This window comes from Morone saxatilis, unplaced genomic scaffold (genome assembly GCF_004916995.1).
Source record: "Morone saxatilis isolate NCDOM2014 unplaced genomic scaffold, NCSU_SB_2.0 Contig0, whole genome shotgun sequence".
In the NCBI taxonomy this organism is placed as follows: domain Eukaryota; kingdom Metazoa; phylum Chordata; class Actinopteri; family Moronidae; genus Morone; species Morone saxatilis.
In genome coordinates this window covers 4,567,878-4,588,337 of record NW_023339650.1, presented here as the reverse complement: position 1 = coordinate 4,588,337, position 20,460 = coordinate 4,567,878, and the positions used below count along the sequence as shown (strand labels likewise).

Below are 20,460 nucleotides of genomic sequence, written 5' to 3'. Positions count from 1 at the left end.
ACACACACACAGATTTCCCCCATTTTTCTTTCCCCAATTCTTCCTTTAACCATTTTTTCTCCCCTCTGATGAACCTTCTTCTCATGATTTTCTTATCACTCATTCTTTCTCCTCTTTCCGAACCTCCTCTGTTTGGAGGAAGTGACTTTGTAATCTGTCAATGATCTACACTTTCTCCCTCTCCCCCTTCTCCGACTCCTGTTTCTCTCCTATCCCCTCCCCACCATCTCCCCCAGAGTGGTGCCACTCTGCCACTGATCACAGAAGATCAGAGGCTGTGTCAGAGACTTCTGATGGTTAATTAAGCCTCCAGATCAATAGGTCTTGCCCCTGACACTCTCTTTCCCTCTGTCTCCCTCTCCCCCGCTTTTTCATTTTCAGTCTTGCGTCGCATCTTTCTCTTCCATCCTGTATCAAATGTTCTCAAATTGGATGGGTTTTCCTCTCAGTTTGGCTTATTTATTCCACTGGCTTTTCCGACGCAGGCTTTTCAGAACGCCACTGTGATCATAAGCGGCAACTGTGGGCGCACTGATGGAAAAGTTTCTTTCCACTGAAACTTCAAGGGCACCCAGCACTCATCTCATCCTGTGGAGTGGGAGTCAAATGAGCCAAGTGGAAAAGTTTTACGGGTGGGGGTGGAGTGGGTGCTAAAGCAGTAAGTTATCACAGCTGAATCTCGGCGGCGTCTCAGATCTTTGACTCAGCTTGTCTTGCAGCAAGAAAATGTCAGTTCCTTTTTTTCCTCTGTCTTGAGGCTGTCTCTGAGTGGTGCCCTCATTAACCTGTGCCTACATTCTGTGACAGGTTTTCATCTTTTTAAACTGACACAATTCTGTTATTTGGATTTCTGATGCAGTCAAAGTTGAGTTTATTCATGAGGTAAAATGCAGCACCCGATAGAAGCAGGAATTTGTCTGCTTCCAAGCGTTGGTCAAATGTTTTGTTTTTGCAATTACTGAATATCTGATCCTCCTTTTCTCCTTTCAAATTTTCAATTTACCGAAAATGCAGAAGAGGTATTTTGTTTTGTCCCTAGAATGAATCAAAGCAGGCACCACAGTAGGTATATTTGAAGAAGAATTTGAAGAAGAAAGTACTGTCTCTCTGTCCTCCATATTCTGCCCACAAGCAAGTGGCAATGACCTTGCTTCTCACTGACAACACAGAGCTAAGATCTAGTTAACCTTGATCAAATGTCACAAAATTGACTTTGAAAGCAAACAGCATCAATATTCCTGACACATCTAACTCACTCATGCTCATCCAACATGTGGATTGTTTTTTCTTTCCATTTCTAAATTTAACAAAAAAAAATCTGTCTGCTACATTTACCCACTCTAGCTTGAGTTAAGGCAATAAATAAGACATGGACACATTTTAAGACTATAATCTTACAAAATTGCCTCTTACCGTCTCATCACTTAGTACGACACTATAAAATGTATTTTTCTGTGTGGATGGTAAAATTCTGCAGGCTTGACAGACAATAGCTGTTTCCACTCTTTATCTTCTTCTATATGTTATTTCAGAAGGGCTCAGACATATTGCCTGGTGTGTGGAATGTGACAGTTGTGGTTAGAGGACAGATGCTGAGATCGGTTTGGCAAGGTCAGGAAGCACACAGCCTGCAGGGCTTGACTGACAGCTCGATGTGAAGTGTATCTAGACCTGCTAAATTACTGAATCATGAAGGCCAGACATGTGGAGAGTTTGGGATATGGTAGGGCGCACATACAGCACGACATGCTCACACTGTACCTGCATGCACATGCGCACATTGGCACACTCACTCAACCACTCCATCAGGTTATGCTCAGTTTCCACTGATGTGAGCAGTACATTTTTCCTAAGAGCAAATAGTGATTACAAGCAAAACTCTGAAGCATTTTACATCTTAAGCTGAGGACCTAACCAAATCCGTTCCTCCCCTCTGCTCCTCTGCTCTTCTCACTGAGGTAAATGGGATTGGATGTTTTTGTTGTTCAAGAATTAAGATCGGACTTTGATTGTGAGTTATTTCAGATGGCAGCAAGTCAATACAGTGAAATTGTAAACTCCATATTTCTGCCAACCTATGATTTTTATTTCTAGGCTTCCTATTTTCTGTTAAAAACTTAAAATAGCTGTAGATGTCCTATGGATGCCTTATCTCAGCTCACCCAGGTATTGATCATAAACTGGACCGTCTCGTCTACTCCCAGCAGTCACAGCTAGCTTGCTGCCTTTCTTCTGAAACAGTAGTAATAGGTCTTGGTTCTCTGGGGGGATAGGTACAATTGAATGAATTATAGGAATTATAATAACCATGGCAACAGCAAAGAAAAGCACAAAATGACACAGGAGAAAGGTGCTATTAAGCCGGTATAGTGCCATCATATTGATTGTAAGGGCACTTTGCCTTTATCTTCCTGGTAGTGTTGGGCTGTCATTCAGAACTATCCGCTGTGTGTGTGTGTGTGTGTGTGTGTAAAGTATTTATTTAAGCACCCCTTTAGCTAATCAATAGTCAGAGGTAATTCCATTCACTGTTTGCCTCAGTAAGCCATGCAATGCTGTGATATTGTCAGCTTTAGCTTCACATAAACACACACCATGCATCGAGCAGCTTGGCCAGAGGCTGAATCCACAGCTAGCAGGTGGTGAACATACAGTATGTTCTGCTTGACTCCCCCTTCAAATAAAATGAGTTCCTGACACTTTTGTTTTCTTTTCCTGCTTTCCTCCCATCCCCACCCTACTTTTGCCTTTGGGGGTGAAAGGGTCGAGAACTGGCGGAGATGATTTCTCCCTCAAAAAAGGAGAAAGAGAAAGGAACAAAAGCAGAAGAGGTGAATTAAAGAGGAGGAAATATGGTACTGAGTGAAATCTCCTGTGTGTGCACAGTGTGACAGCGACAGCCGGAGTTTGACGCAAAGGTTGTTAGGATCACACCCGGCTTCACCTTCCGGTCTGTTTAATTGAAAAGTGCTGCTGGGTGCGGGGTCCACACGCTGGGGTGAAAATTGAGGCCCGCGGACCAACGCTTTCTGTGGATGTGGCTGTTTGGCAGACTGCCTGAGTCAGAATGAACACCTAGGACTGGCACAGGAGTGAGGAAGGGCTGGGGAGGGTGGGGAGGAGGCCGGAGGTGGGAACCAGGCAAGCAGACTCGTGCTGTTGTCACACAGGAAAGTAGGTGTTCACAGGACATAATGTGTGCAGTGCAGGTGACAGTGCAAAATACTGCAGACACACATTGAGCCAAATCCAAAATTAGTCAATGAAAGAAGTGCGGAGCAGTAAAGTTCTGTCACTTTAGATGATCCATCATAATGAGGACATTTATTAATTAAAAGGATAAAAGTACAAGAGCAAACAGACTGACATAACCACACCAGTCTCTGGGTGTCTCTAGATACTGTAGTTTTCCCTAATGGTGTTTAAGTGGGGCCGTCTTCCCAGGACTTGACCCTGCTGTCCCCTCACTTCCTGTATTTCACAGTCCGCAGACTCATCCTTTCTGTATGCTCAGCCATCAGCGCAGGAGATGAGGCAGAGTGACCTCCCTTAATTTGGTGTTCAGACTGCTTGAGAGTGCTATTAGCATGCCTCAGTGAGAAAATGACAGAGACATAAGTGGTGTTACACTGGAACTTTCCCTTTTCCTGTGCTTTACTGTACTTATTCACTCAAAGAGGTGCATTTACCACACACATTTTTAACATATTCCGTTAATGTAATGTCCTGTATAATACAGCAATTTGGAAAATACTGTTGATTGTCTGCTCAAGTGCATTAGTGAATGGCTTAATTGATATTTGCATCTAGCCTCAAGTTACACAGGAATCAAATGTATCAATTGCACAGTATATCTTTGTCTGTGGATGCATACTGTGCTCCTCTTGGGCTTACAGCTATCGTAGCTAGTGATTGTGTGAAAAGGTTGAGGTGGTCTGTAACGATATTCCCTGAAATGGCATTTAAAAGCTAAATAACAGGCTTGGATGGGAGGGCAGCTCTTCTTTCAACACTGTTCATGTGTTGACCTCTGGAATAGCAAAACGCTTTAACCTCGTCATGATGATATATGCCAGAGTAGTGGTTAGTTTAGTTTGACACTGTACGGAAGATCATCTTTGTCAGTAGCGACATCATCTATCGACTTCCATACATTATTTGGAAATATGTTTGCATTAATCCTTTACCAAATCAGTTTTCCAGACATACAGTAACAATAGTCACATTTTGTCAGTATGTGGTCATAGGGACCTTCATGACAACACCTCCCAGCCCAGGACTGATGATGACTGGGCGCTGAGTGCTCTCTTCTCGTTTCTATGAGAATCCCTGATTAACTCCACATGTCTCTCTGAGTCTCGGTGTTTGGTGTCCCCATTCATATCTGAATCCCGACATTGCATGTCTCTACAAGGAAATAAGACCCTTTCATCAAGCCAGTCAACTAAATGTTCTGATTGATTGCATTGGTGAAAGAACCCCTCATGTAACAGGGTGTAACGCTATTAGGATGCTTTCAAACCTACGCTGTCTGGTTCTATTGAAATGTTCCTGGTGCTTTTTTCTTTTTAGTTGGGATCATCTGGACTGGTGTGAAAGCTGTCAATTGAGCCCTGGTGTGGACCAAACATCTGGTGCAGTTCATTTGTGGTGTGAAAGAAAACAGACCAATGACAGTATGTTTTGATATGTGATTTTAGCATAATTTTAAAATCATTAGTGTCCTGTCGTGCTTCTATCCTCTGTGAAAAAGTTGTGTGACATAGTGATCCCACATGCTGAACCTCTTTTCTGCATTGTTTCTCCCTCTTCGTCATTATTTATAACACACGGTCGATTTGCAGTCTAAAAATACTAATAATGCTCATAATGAGTTTGCAGTTCTTTTGAGTTACAGAGCATAAATATACACTTTAGACGCATTAAAATGCAGATATCTTTTCTTGGTCCAAACCTATGCTCTGACCAAATGTACCTAACAACAGGTGTGAAAGCACCCTTAGAAAATGGCACCAGTGTCCCCTGGTGAGCATAAGTCTTTGGTTTTTACCAGTGTGTACTTAGGATGATTACCAGCTGCAATCCACTACCTGATAGCTGCGGCAGCACGGATCAACTAATGATCTCTCCTTCAGTCGGATCAATAGGCCAAAATGTCACTGAAGGAGAGAGGAAGAGAGAAAAGAGAGAGGAGAATAAAGTGTACGAGTGTGTGATGGACATAGATGGAAGAAATGGTGTAGGAGAAAGAAGATCGAGTGGGGCTATTAGTGTGACCTCTCACCTTACAGCTCAATGTTTCAACGGGCAACGCTTGGTCAGAGGGCAGAGAAAGAGGAGAGTAGAGCTCTGATCTGTTTGGATGGATGCAGCCAGGTGGCCTCTCGAGCCAGAGAGCTCATCTGTCTCTGTCTTCACTCTCTGCCATAGGGAGGAAGAACATCTCTGCTTCGATATCATGGAAAAGCTTCCACACGCTGAGCATGGCTAGCCAGAGGGCTGCGTGTGTTTCAGTACAGTCATGCAAACATGTGACTTTCACTTTACTGATTATATTATTTGATAGGATGGTATCACTATAATGTGACTGTAACGTGTGTACAGCTCAGTTCATTCAAGCCCATTTTTCTGTTTCAGTGTTGCAAATATTTTGTCGATAAACCACAGTTACAATAAAATTTTATGTTCTAACATTAAAATGAACAACTGCTGTAATGACATTGGCTTTAATATGTTTCAGCTGTTAACTGTGTGCCTGTTAGCCTCTATATTACAATATTACTACTACATGATAAACCCCACCCAACAACTTGTGTTTGTTTTTAGCAGGATGTTGACTGCTATGGTGGGTACTGAGGTGGTGGGTGGTGTGTTTCTGTTTCTGTCAGCATGACTCATGAGAAGCTTTCTTTAATTACAGCGTGACAAAGGCCACAGTGGCACAATCATGTCGCCAGAAAACTCTTTCCTTTGCTACATGGATGGTAAGCTTAAATCAGAAGCTTTTTAACGAATACCACACAGCCCCTTTGTGAAAGAGCCAGCTTCTGTTAACCATTTATCATAATTTGAGTGATATTTATCTCCATGTGACCTCATGTAAGATATGAGTGTGACTGCTGACTCATTTGTGACGCCATCATGATATTAATGTTTTTTTTTTTCTTCTTTAGCTTTCATTCCACAAACTGAGTGCATGAAAGGCTCCAGTGTTTTCAGGATCGCCGAGGTCATCACAAGCTCAATAACAGCGTTTTGATTCTGGCCAAGATAGCTGTTCTGGGGTTTGGTGAAAACAGTAATTGCATTCACAGTACTCAGGTTTAGATAATTGTGGTTATTTTTGCTGTGGTGGCATTAGGCAAAACCTAAATACAACAATAAGCTCAGATGACCTTCTCTAAGCGAGATGATGTAAACTACGGAGACGGCACATAAAAGAAGACTTCAAACATAGCACTGAGAATGCATTCACTCGTTATTTCATCAGCACTTGTTTGCCTTCAGAATCGTCTCTCCATTATGAACAGCCTTGACCAGCTACTTCTAGCTCGAACACACACATACTGTATACACTGTCTGTCCATCTTCCTGAAGTGAAGTGTCTCTGCTGGTATTGTCACCTGCCCCATTTTCCCCCTCGTCACCAACTGTGATGCGCTGGTAAAAGACAACCGTGTTAAAACACTGAGTGAGCAGAGCCATCTGCACCTCACTGTGTTAAAACACCACTGAAGGTGCTGAAAATTCTTCCTCCTCTTTAGATTTTGCCTGTTTCCCACTCTGCCTTTTGCTTTTAATTATTCTCAGTCCAGTTTTTTTTAAACATGCATTGAACACATGTTCTTAAGGCATCTTCTTTTAGTCTGTTTTAGTTTGTCTGCTTCATTGTCCCAGTTTAGCTGTACTGTATAGTCATTTTCAGAGCTAACTTGTATAATGCTACAACAAGTATTAGGGTTGTGTGGGTGATTTCCCTTTATGCTTAATTGTGCTGACAGCTGCAGAAAAGCAAGTACTGCAGTTTCTCTAATTATTTTCACCTTTCAAACCGTGGCCCCAATTGTACCTGTCCACTAGCCATTTATTGTATGAGTATGTATGTCCTTTAGCTACTTAGCAAAGAGGGAAGTGGAATGACTTTAACAACTCTTCATCTGCAGAGCTGGCCACTTGTGTCAAGAGGTCCTGTCTTGAAATATTTCATAATGCTGGGAGAAGGAAGCTTGCCGAGTTTCTAATTAAAAACTGTCCTAGTGGTCTGCTGGCATGAGTGAATGTAAGGTGATTATGAGTTATGTATTGTCTTGAAGAGTGCATATTGTGAATGCCTAAAAAATGTCATGTCCATGTGTTAACCTTTTACAGAGCTTTTTTTGGAGGAAACAGTATTTCCTGTTATATTAACACTACTGTAAACTGACAAAATTTCCCAAATCTTTTCCAAGTGACTACTGTAGTGAAATTCTCAGTGCTGCTGATGCAACCAACCGGTAACTCTACCTAACAGCTAACGGAAGGTAAAGGCTCGTATAAGGATGGCCCCTGTGGATGAACAACCGCAGGGCATCTCTTACTGACACTGCCGCACTTTTGCTAAACTGGCTGTAAAACAGAGACACTGACAACAGAGGAGGGAAGTATTGGATTTTGGAAGGAAGAGTGTTTGAGAGATGACTTACAGGAGTTGTGCAAGGACTCTGAGGACAAACCTAAACTATTGTATAGAGGGCAAGGCCCACATAGCAATATAGTACACAGATTATATAGATAGATTCTGTAAATGTACACAGTATTGAAACAAAGTAAATGTCTTTTTTCCCATGTGCAGATTTCCCCATCATCTATTTTCCTTAAAGCTGGGAACATTTTAAAGACATTGTCACAATAACTAGACAAACTTCTACCAGTGTTGCTATACACTACATCATAATCCCTGTTGGAGCATGGAAAATTACTTCCATTACATTGGATAAATTGGAGGTCAAACCAGAACCTTTTTTTTTATTATTATTTTCATACAACAAAAGCAGATATCACTAGTTATGATTTAAAGAACACAGCTATAATTAATGTCTGCACTACTTGGTCTGCCTGCTATAAAAGTGATAGGTCTAGCTTAGTCTCACTGACTTCCTGGAGTTTCTCACTGTCATTACTCCAGTACTGCAGATTTACGGTACAGAGTGAATTCAATTATCCATGGTTCTCTGTCAAGCTGCCCAAGTGAGAAATGGCCTTCATTTCACCTGTACAGTGTTGGCAGCCATCTTAACTGGTTTAGATGAGCAGTCCATAGACAAAGAATTGAGGCTTCCTAAAGAATCAATTAACAGATGCGGAAGCCACTTGCCCTAATGGGGATAAAATAATAAACACCAGTCATGAAACCTTAAAAAAATATGGTAATTGCAAAGTAAACTAGCATCTTGGTGATACTATTCAGTGTATCTACTGTAACACTGTATTGGTTTGGAACATGTTTTCACATAAGGTATAATAAATCTCTCATGTCACATGCCACTGATAAAAATCTAGAAAATACATTGTATCTGCTTGATTTTCTGTTTGTTGTTAGACTTTTTTGGGGAGGACCTTACTAAGCCCACCTTGGTTCTGTCCTCCCCTGCACAGCTGTTTCTTGTCTTTGTTTTTCTTTTTCTGTGCAAATACCTAAACTAAACTGTACACCTCATTGCCGCGTTGATTGGTGCTCAGATTTACTTCCACAATATGCATTTATCATTCGTCGGGCCCCAATGAAATTAAATGCCTCTCAGATTCACGTTGGGATCCTGCCAGGGTAAATATTGTTGTCTGCTGTTAGTGATTACACCCAATTGTTCCTAAGCTATTAAATTTGCAAAACGGCTCTCCGATAATGGAAACAAAAGCAAAGACCAGGAAGTCCAGCATTTCTGTAAACCTTTGTCTAATAGTAAGCAGGTGTGTGGTTGAAGTCTGACCTTGTGACTCGTCTTGACTTTGATTCCCCCCTTTTTTATGTGTCCACTCTTAAGTCATGCAGTGATCAATTTGCAGAGTGAATCAGTATTGTAATGCCACTTCTCATGCCGTTGAACAACCCGTCTCCTGCCCTTGGTGCTGAGTGCCAGCCACGGCAGCACATTCCCCATTGACTTTGACTCCTGAGGAGCAGCAAAGGAGCGATTCAAAGAAGTCCTCAGCAGGGAGGGTCAGGCAGGACAGAATACAGATCAGGGGAGCTCTTCTTCTGCTCATATTTGTCCTTGGAGAAGAGTGAAGGAGAATGGATAAAACTACTCGGGTCCACAACTTTTTGGCTGTGCTATTAAGAGAGTAGATTATGTCTTCTCCTGTGAGTTTCGATGCTTACTGTCATTTGTGTCCATGCTGTCCATTTTTGTGTATTTTCATGAATGTTCTGAGCCTGCTACCATTCAGTGGATATCATCCTGTCATGCAACATCTTTGTATGCATGTAGCTCTGCAAAATTGTACCTGATAAGCACCGTTATTTACCCTTTTTGAGAAATGTTGGTGTCCTTCAGGCATGTCCTGATGTGAAAATTTAATAGTACAATTATCTCAGCCAAAGTTATCTCTGTATACAGTTTTATCTTGGTAATTACTGAAGTAAGATACAATTATTGTGTTTACACAAACATGTCTGTGGAGGTATGTGTGTGCACATATTTTCTTAATCTGATTCCTTCACACTTTTTATCAGACACCACTAATTGGATGTTTAAAAAAAACTTCTGTACGAATGCCACATTGTGTTATATAAACGTGAAAAAACTCTTACAAATAATCCTATATGTTGTCTAATTTCCCCCCCCCCGTCAGGTAACTACCAGCTCTCTCCAACTGTGAACATGCCGCAGGACGACACAGTGATGATCGAAGACGATAGGCCGCCCCTGCTTCCTGCCCACCTTTCCGACCAATCATCCTCCAGTTCCCACGATGACATGGGCTTTGTGGGAGAGAACCCGGTGCCCTGGATCCACGAGCTGCCTGATCAGAATGAATGGTGAGCAGCAGGTTGTTCTTACTTTGTAGCGAAGTCGGCTGAATTATTTATAACTTGATGGAGAGCAGGATGTTTTTTTGGGTGTTTTCAGTTGCAATGAAAAAAAAAAAACTATGTGTGTGTTTGTATACAAGGGTTCCTGCTGGTCATTGAATTTCTAGGCTGTTGTGATTCTCACAGTGATCCAGAATCAGATGTCTCTTGTTTTGAAATTCTGCAGAAATTGGACGAAAATAATACAAATACACAATTTTACAGGAATATATATGAATGCATTTTCAGTTATTGCAAGTTATTGCCCACATTTATTACAGTCTGATGGCTTTCCTTAGCAGAGTAAACCACATTATCCGCCTTAACAAACCAGGAAATAACATTTTCATATCATATTCCAAGTTTGTTATGGAAAAGTAATGGAGTTTTGCATCAGGGCTACTTTAGAATCCCAAAATGCAGGAACTTAAATATACAGTTGTGTAAGGCCATGTGGGTGTGTTTGTGTGTGTGTGTGTGAGTGTGTTAAATAATGGATGACCCAGCAGCAGTCAGACTGTGAGTAAAAAAACTCCCAGGGACTCACACAGTACCTCCCTCACCAACCCCAACCACCCATGGGATTTCAGTGCCCTACTCCGCCTACGGACTGCAGCCCAACTGAAGCACTCTAGTAATAAAATATGAAGCCAGGACTCATCAACCTTGTCAAATAACTAAGTTTTTATAGGGGCTCGACCAGAACCATCAGGGGAAAAAAGAATGATATTTTAGCACTGCAGCACGGCTCTGTGTTGATTTTATAAAATGTTCTAGTCTTCCTTTTTTATTGTTGTCACCGGCTGCCTTTTAGCACAGGAAGTTATAGCTATTCATGCTTAAAGGTATAATCACTCACTCTGAAATTACTCATGGCATTTCCTGTATGATTGCAGTGTTCGGGTACAGGAAATGTAAAGACATGACATCTAATCATGTCCTCTTTCTCGTCTGAATGGCAAAGTCAGGGACTGCTTTTTCACTAAACCTAGATTGTTTCTAACTCTTACATAATGTTTTTTTCTGTTCCTAGTGAGTAATTTTTATATATTTTATATTTTATTTTATAAAGATTGTCATTCTTTCTTATGATTGGCTGGTTGAGGTCACATGTATAATGGCATGCAGTAAAAGAACCCCAGACTTTTTTTCAAGGTGAAAAGCTGGCTGCCAAGAATAGAGATGCTTGGCTTATTTATTCCTTTTTTTAGTATTTTTATTTCTTTTTCCCCGGAGACTCTCTCTCTCTCTCTCTCTCTCTCGTCTCTTCTCTCTCTCTCTCTCTCTCTCTCTCCTCACTCACTCACTCACTCTCTCATTTATTATGAATGAGTAGATTTGCTCAGCATGCCTGTTGTTCATGTGATGTCAGAGGTTTGTCATAGTGGATTAGGTCCACAGCATATGGCTGAACCGCACTCTCTCACACACTCTCCATTTACACACACACCTATACACATGCATGACGTGTGCACACAAGGCAGAAGCGTGCTATATACCACTGCCTAGGGTTATTGTGAATAATTCATGTCTTCAAAGTCACACACATGTGCACATACACAAGCAACATCAGGCATACATTTCTCTTTTACTCAAAATTCGTAACAGCTGTTTAAATGGCACCAAGGTGTATCACCCCTAAATGGTCTGACTTTAACTGTTTTTTATTTTTAATTTTCAAATTGCCCAAAATCCCACTACACAAACACACACATAACACAGCACACACACCTACACACACACACCCACACACCCACAACGTTAACAGGCATACTGAGCCAGCAGGGGATGTGGGTCAGCCAGACTCCAATGTATTGGAACTGTTACTTTTTAATTAAGCTCTTGCAATAGTGCAGCCAGGGCCCTGTACGTATTGAATATGTATTGTGCAGAGCTGTGAAAGTCTCACCTCTGGCCTCCAGTATTATGCAGCCTTCCTTCCTCATGGGGGGCGCCTTGCCAAGGCCACAGCTATACACCTACAGTGCATACACAAAGCACAAAAGTGGCTGGTTGGCTTGTAAAATCATTGTAATTCAGGCTCTTTTCTCTTCTTGTCCACTTTTCACCCAGTGGAATTTAACGAACTGAGATTTCCTTTTTCTCTACTCTTTTACTTCCTTCTATTAATTTGATTTAATTTATTTCTTTTCTCCAGCACCAAAAAGCGAGCCAGTTGGCTTGTAAAATTAATTTAATCTGGGTTAACTTCACTCTGTTAATCTCGGGGTAATCAAAGGGTCATTTAAGCATCTGGTGGTGGTTATTATAAAGTAAACAGTGACCAGAGGAGGGAAGTAACAAAGTACAAATACTTAGTTACTGTAGTTAATTAGTTTTTCATGTACCCGTATGTACTTTTACTTTATATTTCTGACAACATTCTACAGAACTTTTTAACATTTTTACACAAATATCTATATTTTCTACTACTTACATTTCAAAACAGGCTCATTACTTTAGTTTTGATACAATTTAGGGGAATTATGGATTATTATTATGTTTTGCATGATTGCACACCTTCCCAATGTGCATATGAGAGACAACGACGATAACGTGACAAAAAAAGCCAAGAGGGTGAGAGAGAGGGAGACACATCCCTATTTGAAGTTTCTTGCTTACTTACTTACTTTTATACATTTCACAGCCTGTACTTTTTCACTTTTACTTGAGTAGAGAAGTTTAATCAGTACTTCTACTTAAGAATGTGTGTAGCTTTACCACCAACTAATATAAACAAAAATCAATTAAAAATACCCTCCCTTATTGTATAATCTGCTAACCTCTCTTTACTCTTTTATAGAATTTAGACATTTTACATTCTCATCTCTATCTTTATAATATCTCCTCTCTGGTTCAGTCTTCTCCTCAGCAGGTTTCTAGTGAATGGTAGCCCTCTTGTTAGTGTGTTAACATGGAGGCCCCCAAGATAAATGGTTGTTTTGGAGGCAGAAATCCCATCTCACTCGAGACATATAAACTGACCTACTTTATTTTTTCTTGACATCCCTAGCCAATATCTGATGGGTGTGTGCTCTGTCAATGTGTGCATACTTGGTTCTTGTTTGTTCACCTTTCACTGAGTGAAGACATACGCCTGTTATGCTTTCTCTCGCAGATACTTGGAGCTATTCTGTTGTTATGAACCGTTGTTGTACCACATCAGCTTTATGGGCCTGAAATGAACATAAAACAGGCTATAAATATTACAACCCCATGCTTTTAGATCTCTGTTAAAATAGTAATGTGCATATATCTGAGCTTTTATTTGATTCTGCTGTATTACAGAGCATTTTATTGGTATTATTATTAACTCCTTTACATCGTCTAGGTAGTGGTTGTATTGGGCTTCGATGAAAATGGCTAGTTAATATAACTGGTTAAAATTTTGGGACCAAGGGCAGTGGAGATACTTTTGAGATGCATTTAAATCCCGCCAGATGTAGAGGTAGTTGTTGCATTGGTCCAGGAGTTGGGGTTAAAGGGTGTGTGAATATGTTTCAGGGAGGTGAAAGAAACCAGCATGTGTCTTCTGTCAGGTTTCATTGAATAAATAAAGGTAGTAAATTATTACATTGCATTTCTGCACTAAGTTCATTCGAGCATTGGGTCCTGACCCGCCACATTAATTGTCTTTGCGGTATCTGCCTCCTCCTTCATTAGTTTTAATCCAAAGCCAAACAGGAAGGACCATGTCTGAATGATTTACAGTAAAACAGATAACACGCACTAGTTGATATAATGGCTTTGCAGAATAATCTGGATAAGGAAGAAGATGAAAGGTTTTTCTCTCAGGAATGGAATGTGGAACAGTGTCAGAGACACAATTTAGTGTACAATCATGGCAGTTCCTAATACAAGCAGGTTCGTCTGGGATGCAGAAGGAATGTTTCTAGTTTCCACCTGGTTTTCATCCCAGAAGTTAATAAAGTACATTTGTAGGCTATTCTCTTTAACTGGGGTCCCAGTCGATGGTTAGTGTGCACATAATCACCAACTTGTTGTCTTTTACAATCAGCTGAAAAATAACATCCCAGATATTTTAGGAAATAGAGATCATATTAATTAAAGATGTTCAGTGATCAGACGACTTATTGCTTTAATCCTACGTTCTCAAGCACCTAGAGAGAAACATCAACATAACATTTTACTGCACCAGCACCCACGCCTGTATGAATATTTCCCTTTCATGAAAATGTTTTCACAGAGATGCCACCAACTTTATCTTCCAGAAGCCTCATGGTGTAACATCTAAACAAGACAAAACACAAGTCCCTTTGCTCACCACGAGGAGTGTAAAACTCTTACCTTCAAAGTGCCGAAGCAAAGCAACTTGACTTTGAAGATAAGGCTCTTTGAGAGACTGAAATGGGTCTCCTTCCAACAAGAGAACCTCTGTGCTTACTTGTGCTGTGTTATTCTGTGAATCCAACATGTTTTTCTGCTTATTTGCTACTTAAGGGGTTTGCTTTGGCGTGCGAAATCATTTTGCACTTAAACAACAAAGATATTGCATTCCAAGCACTTGAAAGGAAACTGTTCAATGTTTTTTTTTTTGTATTATTTAAAAAGGTAAAATTATATTTCCACTGTGTTTTACTCTGGCCAGCAGTGGAGGCTGCAGCCCCCACAGCAACCCCTTCCCACGCTAATTCAGTGGGGTCTGTTTCTGCCGTAAGCACACCTTGTCTTTGAGCTGCAGCAGCACTGTATCTTCCTAAGTCGTGAACACACAGTCTTCTAACTTGTGCAAGGACAGGAGGTGAGAGTACAGTGTATTCTGAGTTGGCGCAGAAAAAAGCAGAGGGGGGAGGGGGTCCGCAGCATGCTCATCAATCTGAAGTTAAAGAAGCACTATGCAACATCACTGAGAGCCAGGAACTAACCACTAGCAGCTAGCCTGTGGCGCACAGGCTGCTATTACCATACCAACCACTGTTATCATAGCTGCCCTGCATACCATCTGAATTAAGTTTTATTACTCGTAGGAAGAATGGAGGCATGTACAGTTAAATTCAGATAATGGCCACTTGTGATATGATTAATATGGCTCAATTTGTTAAATTATATATTGTTTTTATGATTGTATTATTGAAAGCCTGTGGGTTTTTAAATCTACCAGTGATTGAATTATAGGGTTAACAGTGAATACTATTTTTTTCTTTTCTTTGTTTTTTTGGCATTGAAAAAGTAGTAGTTAGACTAAGTAGTTAAAAATAACCGTGCAAGGATGCCTGGTTTTCCAAACTTATCACAGTCTTTCCTCAATATCACAGACCCTTCACACACAAATGTTTAAAAATCTGTTTTTTTAAGAAATTGTCAGATCCTCAACCCTAATGGATAGAAACATTGCATGTTAGGTTAATATAAACATTTTCATAGTCCCTAAACAGTAAAACCTATTCAGAATCTATATCTAATCTCTGGCTCTGGCTCTCTCTGGCTACAGGAAGTGTGATGAATCCCCCCCACACTAGTACCACTAGGGGCACTGTCACAGCCCTGATATAACTAGTTAACACTCTCCCTATGGCTTGGACCTCAATCCAGGTATAGCTGACAGAGTGGAGGATAGGTGTCAATTCTCATTAAGGTAAGAGGGAAGAGAAATGGACAGCGAGAGAGACAGAGAAGGAAAGAGAGAGAGGACTAGACTGTGTCCTTCTCTGTCTTTGTGAGATGTCACAGGTGGAAACATCATTTTCCAGGCAGCTCTGACACAGTCTGTCAACCAGCAGAGATGGAAAAGGAGTCCAGACAAATACACACACACACTGCTGCACTGACGCGCTCAGTCTCACGAGTGTTTAGATACACATTGGCTGGTAAACAATTTCACAAATTAACATATAAAGTGGAAAAGGTCCGCATAGACACGAACAAACAAACTTCCAAGCTAACATTGCAGGCAGACTGCCTACTTCAGTTGACTCCCTAATAGTCTCTATCATCAGTAATGTAACTAAGAATCACAAGTGCTCTATTAAGCACATGTGTTTTTCCCATCAGGCTATCAGCATAACTACATATAAATGCAAACAGCCCTGTAGTACGTGCGCATATACACTATTTGACTCATCTCAAATGTCCATTCAGGTTGGCTGTGACTTTAACACCAGGTAGTACACACACACATACACACACATTAATTGCAGGCATTTTTTCCTTAAATGCTAATAGCTTCCCCTGGCTTTATGAATATTTACCATGTCTCAGTGGCGCGCCATTGCTACAAGCATGTCATACATGCTTTCATTTCTGTGCTCACCTTGAGTCTGTTTATCTATGGCTTCCTGTGTTGTGCACTATGTGTGAGTCTGTGTGCCCTACACTGCCTCATTGTGACAGGGGTGCAGGTGAATCTCAGCATGACTGATGCCAAAGTAGCCTGCACACACACTGTTGCCTCACAAACCAAAATATCATCTCTGCCTGGTTCTTGTCAGTCGCTCTCCCATTCAGCAGCCTGGAGAAGTCGGTGCAACAGAACTCAATTCAAGCATCCATACAGCAGGCAGGGAATGAATGAGGAGGTCTACGCAGGAGTCAGCCGACGGACAAAGAGGTCTTAATTGATTTTGTTCTCTCCCTCTCAGTCTCTCTCTGCAACTTCATCACAATTAAAAGTAGATTACATGAAATCACAGGTGCAGCTGCTCCTGTGTGTGGCACTCAATGAACCGTTTTATTTTACAGTCTTTATACTCAGGTTTAAGTCAAATGTTTTACAGGTGCAATTAAGCGAGTGAAATAAAAGTGGTAATCTGAGACATATTTTTACAGCACATTCGTGTTTAAGAAAATTGTTACAATGATGGAAGAGAAGACCTCCTTGTACACCTTTTTTACTCTGAAATGTAGAAATGTATCCAAATATCTAGTGTCCACTGGTGCACATGCCTGCAGTACAGGCCATGCAGAGTTTTTTGTTTGATTGAAGACAGCTTGAAGCTCCTTGGCCCAGCTATGCGCCCATGCGGTCAGCTGAATCTGCCTCCTTCAAACCTCAGAAGGGCCATTTCAGAAGCACCTTACCGGGCATCGCTCTCCACCTCTTGCCCCCTCTCTGAGGCGTTGAAACTAATGCACGGAACCCCCTGCTAGTCGATCAAACCGTGCTGCACTTTTCCAAGAAGGCTTTGAGACTTACCTCTTTGGGGTCATTTTTTAATGAGGGTAAGAGGGTTTGGGAGTTGGGGAAAAAGGAGAAAAAGAGGTTAAAAAAGAATTACACAAGTCACCAGGGCAAATTGTGAGCACAGAGGGCTTTTAGCACACACCACTTAGCAACAAAGCTGATGTGCAGTTTGACACATTTAACTTCCTATGAGTGAGACGGAGACAGGAACAAGTTGATGTAAAATGCAAGTTAAAGCTGTGGATTTGCCTGTGAGCAATCCTCAGTGCTAGTTAATTTTAGATGACAGGAGGTCTTTGAACGGGAGGAAAGCATCTGCTCGGAATGGTGGAAATTACTTTTAAACACTGCATAAAGAACGAGAGAAGAGGGAAGATAGTATCCAAATGGATTGGACCCAGTATAGATATAAGATAGTCCAGAGGCGTGGATGGAATGGATGGTCTAAGGAAGAAATTGTGCCATTCTGCAGATTATCTAACTTGTCTGGGAGGTGGTCACATGGTCAAGCTATTTCTTATTTCCATCTATCAATACGTTTTTCATTGAGTACGTGACCAAAGTGAACAATTCAGTCGTCATCAAAGTCCAAGTATGGGTCTCACCTTCATAGACTCAACATTCAAGTCTTTTTCAATTGGCTTTTCTTTCCACCATAAGACTATGTTTGAGCTTAAGAAGCATCTGGATCAGAAAAAAGAGACTTCCAAAGCAGTATCTCATTACAACGAGCGTTCCTATGGGAAAATTAATAGCCAGTAGAAAGTGAATACGAGATCTGTAATTGAGTGCTGTAATGGACTGTAGTAGCTGTGAATCTTTATGTGCCAGCTTTAAGTAGACTAGAAGATTAATACTAGCCTCTCCATGCCTTTGGCACAATAAGTAGTACATTTATTTCCTGCCAAATTTGGAACACAAGGCTTTTTAAATTTGTTTCTGAATTTAACAGATCTGAATAGTTTAATATTTAATTAATTCAAACACATAATATGCAACCAGTGACAAAGGTGCACAGGTATGCATTGCTTGGCTATAATGGGACACAAGTTAAAAAAGGTGGGAACCAGTAGTATACAGTGTCACTGCCACCCCTTTAAATAGTTATGGTTACTTCTGCAGAGGCTCAGGTGCAAGTCCTGACAGCAGGTACCTCCGGCTTGGAGGGGTGCTCAAAGACACAACACAATTGGCTATTTCTCTTCAGGTTAACCTGGATCCCCAACCTGGGCATTTAGTCATTGCTCTGTATGAACCAAAGGAAGGCAGAAGCAGTGTTAAAGTGGGCAGCAGCTTAAACCAACAGATCTGATGTCCTACTGAGTGAATTTGCACCACCACTGGGCTGTCCTCCTGAACTTCACTCTTACTGCCCACAGATATCGCACATAACGGCCACACGCTCACCAGCTCTCTGAACCTGTGTGACAAGACTGTGCATGAACCCACCTGCTGGCCTCTCACTTTTTCTATGTTCTGTGTCTGTTCATTTGCCTCCCCAAAAAAACACAATACTGGCAAGAGTGAAGGAAATCTAAATTCAGGCTGAAAATACATCCTTTCTCTCCGGCACCGTCTCAGTCACGCTCCGACAGATGACATTTGCGGAGACAGAAAAAGAGAGGGCAGGCTGGTTTTTGTGGGCTTGAAATGATGAGAGGAGAATAGCGAGGGTTGATGAATAAATGAATTATACATCTGTGCTGTCATTCCTCTCTTCCTGCTCCACCTCCCTCTCTTCCTGTGTCGGCTGGAGTCAGTCCTGTGAGGCGGTCTGATCTTAGTTGGGACTGTCAGGTGTGGTCGACAGCAAAGTGACATGTTGACGCCAGCCCTTCGGTGACACATGAAGCAGCTCTTTTGTTAAATGGGGTTGACAACCCAAATAAGAATTGTTTACGTGCAAACAAGTGCCAGCAGGTCTGCAGTTGCTGTTAAGTGATATTACAAATATTGAAGGCTGCTTGAAGGAAAAACATGTTTCCTCCCTACTACTCCACTTTCAAACATATAATCATGATGTCCAGTTCAGGACAAAAGCTTTCTTTTTGTAACCAAAGGAGAGATCAGATCATTTGATGATATTTCTGAAAATGCAGAAATTTCAGTCTCGTAATGGACCCCTAGTGGTAAAAATACAAACAGTCTTTAGTGGTCATAATGTGTGATCATCAACAGAACAAAAGAGACGGTGACAGTGTCCTTTCATGCATGTAACATTTATTAGACTCCATCAGCACTGCATCTCCTCCCTCCTGTCTCCCCTCAAATAGCAAGGTGTTCTCAACTTAATTGTAAATGCACTCTTATGCATGCAAATACCAAACCTCTCTCCCAACCTCCTTTTCCCACTCCCCTCTGATTTTCAATTAAGATCCAGACAGAGATAGAGGATCTCAAAGGGAGCAACACTATAGTGGGCCGTGCTCTGCCACAGCTCCAGACATATGGGAGGAGGGGGGGTGGTTATTGAGTGGCCATGACCCCAGAGCACCCTCACCTCACTGGGGTATCACACATCTTAGCCGGGCCTCATTTCCCAATTGTAGCCTGTCCTGATCCCACCCAACAGAGGTGGAGGTGTCCTTGATTAGAATAGTCATTGAAATGAAGGATTTAAACTGAGTGTGTGTGTGTGTGTGTGTGTGTGTGTGTGTTGAATGCCGATGGTCATTATCTGATAGTAAAGGAGTGTTTTGGGCTGAGGTTTGGGGTTGTATGAATATTAATAGGTAGATTTTATCTCCCAGTCTTGTTATAAGGACATCCCTTAGCAATATAACCGCAACATGATATAGATGATTGCAAAATATATCTTTAATTGGATAATCTTTAGATTAAAGGGTATGCTTTTCTGATGGCCCTACATTCGCCCTGTCTCGCGGCAACACTATAATACTTCTGTGTCTGTTTCTCCCTCCTCTGCTTCCTCATGAACTGTAGCTCACTCAGTCCAGATGCAGACGCTGACGGTTCGTTCCAGAGGGAGGGCTTTGGTCGCCAGAGTATGTCAGAGAAACGCACCAAACAGTATGAAAACGCTGCTCACCTGGAGATCGTCAAGACACGCAAGTCCAAGAGCATGGATCTAGGTAAATGCTGTGCTATGCTTAACACACATTACACAAGCATGGAGCCAGGAGTGTGTGATTAAAGAAAAAGTTCGACATTTTTGGAAATATTTTTTATTTCCTTACTTACAACACAAATGTACGGAAGCCGAGAACGGCCATGGATATTTTTTATTTTATGCACTGTTATCTCGTGA

General features: G+C 41.4%; 1 protein-coding gene across 1 annotated transcript in view; it reads left to right on the top strand.

Moving 5' to 3' along the window:
- LOC118321211 (partitioning defective 3 homolog) overlaps positions 1-20,460 on the top strand; it is a gene marked incomplete in the record, with an annotated part of 316,585 nt that overhangs the window by 184,171 nt on the left and 111,954 nt on the right. The window contains 2 exon segments of the mRNA XM_035652443.1: positions 9,832-10,018; positions 20,136-20,284. Coding sequence (XP_035508336.1) covers positions 9,832-10,018; positions 20,136-20,284 — 336 coding nt within the window.